The sequence below is a fragment of the Falco naumanni genome, chromosome 2 (genome assembly GCF_017639655.2).
Source record: "Falco naumanni isolate bFalNau1 chromosome 2, bFalNau1.pat, whole genome shotgun sequence".
Taxonomy (NCBI): Eukaryota; Metazoa; Chordata; class Aves; order Falconiformes; family Falconidae; genus Falco; species Falco naumanni.
Window position 1 is genome coordinate 4,949,978 of NC_054055.1, and position 9,044 is coordinate 4,959,021.

The 9,044-nt window shown below is 39.0% G+C and overlaps 1 protein-coding gene across 2 annotated transcripts in view; it reads left to right on the forward strand.

The window, feature by feature from the left end:
• The window catches only part of ACER3 (alkaline ceramidase 3), a 53,206-nt gene extending 44,994 nt beyond the window's left edge, over positions 1 to 8,212 (forward strand). For both annotated transcript variants that reach the window (XM_040583503.1, XM_040583504.1), the window contains exons 8-11: positions 3,199 to 3,300; positions 5,999 to 6,103; positions 7,829 to 7,874; positions 8,104 to 8,212. In XM_040583503.1, coding sequence (XP_040439437.1) covers positions 3,199 to 3,300; positions 5,999 to 6,103; positions 7,829 to 7,874; positions 8,104 to 8,157 — 307 coding nt within the window. In that variant the 3' untranslated portion in view covers positions 8,158 to 8,212. The remainder of the gene's footprint in view (positions 1 to 3,198; positions 3,301 to 5,998; positions 6,104 to 7,828; positions 7,875 to 8,103) is intronic.
• The last annotated feature ends 832 nt before the right edge of the window (positions 8,213 to 9,044 follow it).

The window sequence follows — 9,044 nt, forward strand, 5'->3', positions numbered from 1 at the left end:
GTACGTAATGCTAGCTCGTGCTGTGATTGGTTGAAAGGGAGTGGTTCGTCTTCTTGCATTTTTTGGGAAGCCACTGGGATAACATTAAACAAAGCTGAGATCTCTGCACTTATGATCACTGTTCACTGCCAGGTGTTCTGCTAGTGGCTTCGGCTGTTAGCCTGGGACTTTAAGGGAAATGAAGTTTCTGTCTCCATATTGCTGGGTAACATGTGAAATCTATTGCCAGCATCCAACTCTAATGATGATAATTGGGGAGAGGTGAGAGTAAGACCACAGACCTGAACCATCAGTTAATATTTTCCTTTGCTCTTCCCTACTTCAGTGTCTAAAATTCAAATGTAAAACATAGTAACACAGAACACTAAATGATACTTTCCCTTACGGTTTTGACTGGGTGCAGTCATACGTTATGGAAATTGAAATAGGAGCTATGTATAACAAAAAAAAGGTATTAGAAATGGCAGGAGACATTGAGAAATGTTTGCATCATCGAAGTACAGACTTGGTGGGTAGAAGTGACGAAGAAAGAATTTAGTCTGTTGGAGTAAAGACATACCTTTAGCTCTCAGGGGCATTGGTTGCCCCTTCCTCTCTCTCCCCTGTGAACAGTTGGTGTTCTCATGTGTTTGGGGTTTGCCCCTGAAAATTACTGTTTTCTCTCTACTATCTTCGTTCTAAATGTGCTTTTTGTTAAACTTGGTTGAGTTACACACGTATCTGTTCAGAAAAACACGGAAGAATTTAACAAAAGGTGTGAACTTAAAGTAGATTCATTGAATTTCCTTCCAATTGCAGTTTCAGCTAATTTGGTTTGACTTTCCCCAAGAGATCCCCACAGACCAAGTGTAATTGTTCAGACTTCCGTTAAGCAAGAAGAACTTAAAACTGATGGCGTGTTACTTGCAGCTTTAGAAACAATCATCACTTTAAAGGCACTTTTCAAACCCATGAACATGGAAACTTTAATCCTAGCTTGGAGATCTTAAATGATGTTACCTTAATCTGAAACGATTCTGTGATTCTTAATTCACTTCCAAGGGAAACTAAGTTGAATCAAGTTCAAGTGGTTTTAATTCCATTCATATAAAAGGATTTAGCACAGTTCTAGTCACTTAGATTAGATTTATTTCTGTCTGTATAGGCAAACCCCTGGCCCTGCTATCTTTCCGGTTCTGCAAATTCCACGCACTTGTGCATTCTCATTATTTCTAGAGAGTTTCATTGTCTTCCGGCGCTATCAATAACAGTGCCATCCTCCCTCACAGGGCATCATTCACTGTCTTCCTCCAGAAAATATCAGTCTCTGAAGTTCCACCTACTTTTTTGCTTCAGTTTTAGGGGTTTGGGAGTGTATTTTCTTAACTAGCTAGATCACTTCGTTGTAACATGGCCCTACTTGCTTCCCCCTGTGGTTATGTTATGCAAGCTGGTTAGAAAGTTGAGATGAGGAGCGAAGTAGGTTTAAACTACTTCTAAATTTTAACTAAAGTACGATTAATTTTAAATTAGTTCTGCTAGATCAGTTGTGTCAACTGGAAGGTACCCTTTCTTTACTCTAGAAGTCATCCCCAAGTACACTTTTGGTTTTATTTTTCTGGGTTGCTAAAACATATTCCTGTCTCTCCATTAGTGGCACTACACTTGTCCAAGCCCTTTTCAACTTACATATCTACCCCAATTTCTGCTTATTTTTTTTCTTTCTTAATATATATTAGCTTCCTATCACTCCTATTCCATAGCGTGGGGCTTGAAGTTCCTCTGAGCTTAGAGTAAATATCTCAAATAGCAGCGTGTTATTCTTTCCAGGCCGCTGCCTCCTCCGATCCTCATCATGTGTTGCTGTTCCTGCCCGATTCCCCTGCACTTTCCATCTCTTTCTTGGGTCTGCTTCCTTCCCAAGATAACTACTTGGCAAGTGTTCTTTGCTCACGAAGCATGTTCCCCATTAATAAGTGATGCTAGCTTCTCTCTCATTCCCTCACAAAATGCCACCATTTATTCCCTGAACAATTCTAGCTATAATTACCTAATTACCAGCATGTATAACATACCATTTAGTGCTTTTTCATGTCCTGGGCTTGCTATGTCTCTAGAGCACTGAGTTGGGAATATTAACAGTGTAGTCTCTGCCATGTATGACATGGTGCTCCATGCATTTATTACTAGACTAAAATAATAATTTTGCTAGTTTATATTGGCAGTACCCTTGGTGTGAACACATACAACATGCTTCTGGTTAGCTTGCCCTGTGGAAGAAGCTCTGCCTGTCGTGTTTTGCACGTTGCCAGTGCTCACAGGTCTGAAACATGTGCTGTATATAATACAGTGGAGAAAAAGCAGCTCAGGAATGCTTTTTAACCCAGAATCTAAACTGCATTCAGAACGCTTAAAAATAACTTGAACAGTATTTCATGGCAACCTTTTAGGGTTGGAATTGGATTTGCTTTTGGACTCATGTTATTAGTGGGAAAGGAGCAAATGCTCCCAACTGCCATGTAGGAAGTTCACAATTCCATTGTCCAACCTGAATGCAGATAGTGAGGGTAAATTTATTAATGATGCACTTTCTTGCATCTGGTTCTTCAGTGTGTTTCCCATATTATAAACAGGATTTTTTTTTTTGTCTTAAAATGAAATGGACATTTTTCCATCCCCAGTAGCACTCAGTGATAAAATAGAGCAGGAAATTACTGTTTTCTAAACCCCTTCATTTGATTGGTTGTTGGTCATGGTGGTCTATGTTCACAAAAGTAATTTTGAAAGACCTTATTCCTAGCATAAGGATATTATGCTTTGGAAAAGAGCCACCTCTTTTGGGAGAGTCCTAATTTGTAATCTGGCTATTTTTTAACTGAAAGATTATACACAGTACCAAAGAATTAATACTTTTTAGCCAACTTCAGTTTTCCCACTTAGTTGTGGTGTTAGGAGGGAGCAGTATTTTGGGGAACAATTAGAAATACAGAAGAAAAACGTTTAAAAAACCAGTCTCAGAGAATGTGAATTCAGGAGAGAGGGGAGGTGGTAAAATATAATACTTGAACAGATGAGATTTGAAGTTGGTATTTTTCCTTTTAGGGAAAAAAATAAATTACTTAAGTGGTTTATTTGTATGTAATAGTATTTATGTATGTTACAAGCTGCCTTTGAAACATCTTGAACTAAATTCTGCATTTTTTCTCTCTCTCTCTCTAGGGTATACCCATGGCTTAGAGGTCTAGGCTATACATCTTTAACTGTATTTTTAATGGGATTTTTTCTCTGGAATGTGGACAACATTTTCTGTGATAAACTGAGGTGAGTTTTTTCACTTTGTTCAGATAACTCTTAATAGTCTTTTAGCATAAAGCTTTGTATTTTCTGTGGTGTATATTCAAGTCCATGTCATGGTATGTATGGTATGCTGCCTACAGAACATTCCATGAGGGTTTTATGCAGCTTGCTCACGACTAGATTCAGCACTCAAGAGCTTTTTTAAATCCATGAGTATAAATTTTTTTTAAATAACTGATTTTTATTTTTAACTTCAACTTAAATTGAGAGAAATTAATGTCACTGAAGTATTTTTGAGGATCTGTATCTTACTAAAGCCTACTATTCACACTTGATTTCATCTGAATGAGTTCTTTATTCTGCTTTTTTTTTTCTTTTTGTTTCTGCTCTTGCCATTTCCCAGGAAAATACCAAAAGCAGTAGTTCTGCATATTAAAGAAATATCTATTGCAATATAGCTGTCACCAGTAAACAACAGCTGTTTGAGCATCTCAAAAAGAACAGTAACTCTGTGAGCCAGTACACTGTGCTTGGCTGTCATTATTAGCCTGAAGTCTTCTGGCTTAGCACTTGTAGAGGAGGCCAGGAAAGACTTCCTCTCTGTTTAGTGTATTGCCAGATGGGGTAAAAAAGGCCCCCAGACAAAGCTTGTAGGAGCCCAGCATCTCATCATGTGGTTAGATATCCTGTCTGTGCATGAGAGAGCACCAGTCGAACAGGTTGTTCTCTTAATGTGTGTTACACCAGAACTGGACAACTGCACCATGGCACCTTTCTTCCACTTAGTTGTGGTACTTGTGTTCTGCCGCAGGCTGGAGGAGATGGAAAGGTTGATGCCAGCATCCAGAAAATGTACTCTTGGCTATCTGGTGCACTGTTATGCTGCTGAATCTGTGGTGTACAGAATCGTCCTAGAAGGTTGCTTTGTCAGGGTCAGACTGCAGCATGCTGTAAAGAGGTCTAGCGTTTTCCATCTGTCCTTGTTGGCTCTGTAGTCCCTGCACTAGGTTAAGCCAACTTAAAGTTAACTTCAATGGAGTTTCCTTTAAACTTTAAAAAAAAAATAAGTGTACTTAATATAATACATGGTGCCTAGTCCCTAGAAATGCTTGATACAGATGGGATAGAAAAGCTATTTGCCGACACAAATGGGTGGATATACAGTGACTTTGCACATACTGGCATCAGGGTTGATTTTTGCAGCTGCATCACATCAGTGGTGAGATCATAACCCCCAATTCACCGAGCCTGCTGAGCTGCTGCGGGTCCATGGGGCTTTTGAACTTTTTCCTAGACTCAAAGTTTACACCAGCTGCTGAAGCACTTTTTTCCATCTTTATTTTGTAAAGGGAAAAAAAAGTTAGCATACTTTCTGTAATATTTATTTGGTTGTGGTGCTGGAAAAAATTAAATACACTTGTTTACTAGCTTTAATCAAATGTCTGCAGAGCCTTGAATTTCTCCAGGTGGTACTACGACTTGAACCTTTGGAGAAAGTATATTCCAGTTCCTTGTAAATTTTTATTCTCTAAAGATCTAACTTGTGAATCATCCGCCTACCTGCTCTTCTGGTTTTAACGTTCAAAATTGTGTTTTGGTTCAGGTTTTGTTTTTCTGTATTTCATTAAACCTAGAACTTATTTATAAAAAAAAAAAAAACCAACAAAAAACCAAAAAACCAAAAACATAACACCACATCTAAAGCACTTAGCTTCCCTGGTTGTATCCATGCACTTTTGAATTTGAGCTTTGAGATTTCCTGCCATCCAAAGCCTCAGAGGCTGTGCTGGGGTGATCAAAACTCTTCATACGTGTGACTGAGCAGCTCTGGAAACTAAGCAATAGCTCAGGGATTAGTGTTTAGTCAGGGGGACTGCACATTGTAACATCAAGCAGTAAATAAGTATTACAGAAGCTGCAGATTTTTCTTCCTTAACACCTGCAATCATAGTTTTCCTTTTTTTGTTTTGACTGAATGTGAAATGAAAGTCAAGAAAAAAGACAGATGGAAACATTTGTTCCACCATCAACCAAAAGAGGCGTTATCTGCAGAAGCCTAGTGAGCAGGAGAAATCAGGGAAATGGAGTTCCTTCCCTTTCTCTGTGTCCATCCCTTAGCCTCTTCCCAAGTAGTTCACACCCCATAACTGTGCAATGTACAAAGCATGTTGGCAGAGTATTTCAGACCCTCTATCATTGCTTCCTCACTGAACACCCATTTTATCCCTGCTTTAGAGTACAACAGAGGAAGGCAACCTGAGCTTCCATGGAGGTGGAGAACAGGTGGTGTGATTGCCAAATGTAAAGTGGTGGCGTCTGATGGACCCCATTTCCTCTCTCAGACCTTAAACTCAGCATTTCATCCTATGGACCGTTGTTGATGGGGTTTTGGGGAGGAGAATGGTAGAACTCATTTGGGACTGTGGGATGCTGTAAATAGATTCCCTGAAATCTGAGTCCAGAAGTAACTGATTACTCATTGTGTAAAGAAGCATGTGTTTTCTTTAAATGTGAAGAAAGCCAGTTTGCTAGTATCTTTCTATAGTGGCAGCATGAGCTTTAACTGCTGTTCCTCAACTGCTGAAAGCCTGAGTCATGAAGCACATGCCTGAGATACAGAAACAGTAACATGTGATCTGACAAATGAAGCACCACAATTTCAGATTGCTTAGCTTGGGGAAAAAAATAACAACCAACATTGCATAGTGTTTCTTTCTTACAGAGCACTACGAGAGAAGATGCCTCCTGTTGTGGGAGCTGTGACACAGTTTCATGCATGGTGGCATATCCTCACAGGCCTGGGCTCTTACCTCCATATCCTGCTAAGGTAGGAAATGTTTCCTAAACCATAAAGCAGTCTTAAGAGTTTTCCCACGTTCAGCTGTACTTCAAAATGTATTGTCCAAAAGAGCAGGAAAATGACTTCTTACTAAACCGATGGGAGTTTTTCTTTCCTCTTTGCAGCTGGTCTAAAAACTTTCTAAAAGCAATTTATATTCTTCGAAATGTAATCATTAATCTTTAATAGTCATGGTTTTTCAGGAAAATGTAATTCAGAAATTGGAAACATGTAGCAGTTAAACTGGAAAACTATTTGACAGAGCATTAATTTCAAAATGTGAGCTATTAATACCTTTCTGTTCTTGAGCAGCAATCCCAAAGTACTTAAACATGTTTAATTTTAGAAGCATAACCTTTTTGATAGGCAGTGTCCCTCCTGAAAACTAGCGGGCATCATGCTGTAGAGCAGAAGGGTGACGACCAAAGTGGTTGGAGCAGAACCTGTTCCCAGAAGGGCAGGATATTAGTTTTAGGAGATTTAAACATGAACCCAAGTTGGCTAGTCTGCAGCCCGCAGATGTCTCTCGCTTTTGTTCTATACTACCATCTAGTGGAACCAGGAGCAAAAATAGAATTTAAGCTGGAATCTGAAGAATTTCTTAGTATATATGGTATAATATATAATGAAATAACATTAATGGTAAATTGCCGTTTGCCCATAACCAAAAGAATGTCTCTTTAACACATACATTCTATGTAGTGAGGAAACTTCAGTACGTAAGGTTTTTGCTGTCTAACGTAGTGTTCTGCTTTTTTGTCAGGTGTTAAAATAGCTAGTAAAAGAGAAGTGCAGGGAAAACTGCAGTTCCAGTATCTGATCTGACAGCTCTTATACACGTGTATACATATACATATATATGCACACATATTTACACTTATGTGTATTTATGTACATGTATATATGTACATTTATTTGTGTGTGTATATATGTATATACATTAAATATGTCAGAGTATGTGGAAAACAGCTTCTCCATTTTGGCTGATGGGTTGCTGGCTGCCCTAAAGGCCCCAAGATGATTTTTTTGAAGAAAATTCCTCGCAGAAAGCAAGTGATACAGTGAGTTTGGATAGCACAGGCAAGGTTTTTACAGCATGCTGCACAGAGAAAATAATTTGCGTTAGCATCCTCCAGCCCTTGGGGAATGTACAGATTTGTCTGTCCTACCTGAATGAACTACATGCTTTCCCTGCAGTAGTTCCCCTAGTATTTTGTCAGCCACACAGTGGCATCAGCTATGTCCACTTAAAGAACTGAAGTTATATACAGGAAAATATCTGCTGAGGGGAGGGAGGCGTATAAGAACAAAAATGAGGTACAGAATCAATCTATGTTGCTTACCCCACCCCCCATGTAACATCTGCTACGTTTTGTGGTACATTGATCTAATTTCATCCTTCCAAAATGACAGGCTGTAGTCTCTGCTTAGTCCTTTCCATAGCGGAGAGAGAAATTAGTTCTTCAAATTTCTCTCTTTCTCCCCACACAGGTAATAGGGTAGATGAGTTTGCTAATCATGGTCTAGTACAAAGGGGTTTACTGTAGGCTCATGCTTCCTATTTTGCATAGATCTAGGTGGAGTGGGTAGCTCTGTAATCACAGAAGCAATACTTTTCTAGTTGGAAAACAAAATTTGGATTATTGCATCATTATTATTTTATGTGCTGTGTTATACATGAGATTTTAAGCACACTTTTCTCCTTTTCCTCAGTTTATACACAAGGACACTTTTCCTGAAACACAGGCCGAAGGTGAAGGTAAGGAAGCAGTATTTTGTGTTCATCGGTGCACCTGCAGCGTTTGAATGTCTTGTGCTTGGAATATACATTGGGGCTAACTGATTATGCCTGTTAGGGTACTATCTTTGATTTCTACTACATCCCAAGAAATGCAGTTGAAATGATGGTTAAACCGTGTTTGGTTTCTGTTCCAAGAGACATAACATTCCAGGAAATCTTTCCCCTCTTCCTGTTTTTGTTTTAACAGTTTGTTTTTGGAATATGGCCTGTTCTTCTGGTGGAGCCGCCCAAGAAGCTTTGACTGAGACCTAGGCAGTCACGTGCGATCACCTAGCCTGGCTGAATAAAGCAATTCACCTAGCCTGGCTGAATAAAGCAATTCAACAGTTACTGTGGCTGAAGTATCAAAATTATGGATCAATTCAAGCACCATTGCTATAAAAGGACTTCTCTGTCTTACTAGGCCAGCCGGCCGGAACAGAGCAAAGAGTTGGCACACTAGGGATATAATGTTTAGTACAGCTTTATTCTAAGTTGTTAAAACAAAGATTAAGACACAATATTTTTATGTATATATTGTATAGCTGATGATACTGAGCTAATATTTCGTGCTGGTCACAGAAAACTAACCATTTTTGAAGTGGATTGCATAGTTATTCATTCAGTTGTTGTTCTTTCTGTGGTTTAAACTGATACTAGTAACTGAATGACAAAACCAGGCCATGGATGGCCAAGCTAAGCATTTGCGTGGCCTACAGTGAACTGAATGCTTAACCCGAACTACTTTAATCTTGCACTTTTATACAATTAATGAAGTATGTAATGATTGATTTAGGGCTTTATCTTGCTTTTCCACAGCCTCCTTTGCAATTTATATTTTAAGCAAAATGGTTGGGATACCTGTGCCATTTAGTTCGCTTTGTACCGAACTTCCATTTTCTCTTTAGTCCAGCTGATGTACATCGTGGAGGACATTCCAGGGTGTGACCAGCAGAAGACACTTAGATGAGGAAGCATTATAGGGGTTCTTGTTTGTGTGTTGAAACTGAATTGTTAATTTCTTTGACCAGTGATCCATCAGGAGGCTGCAGGGTGACTGTATAAACACAAGAAACACTTTTTTAAATTTTTTAATAATTATTACTTACATGCCTCCCTTTTCTATCCCTGCTTTTTACTGCCCATGTC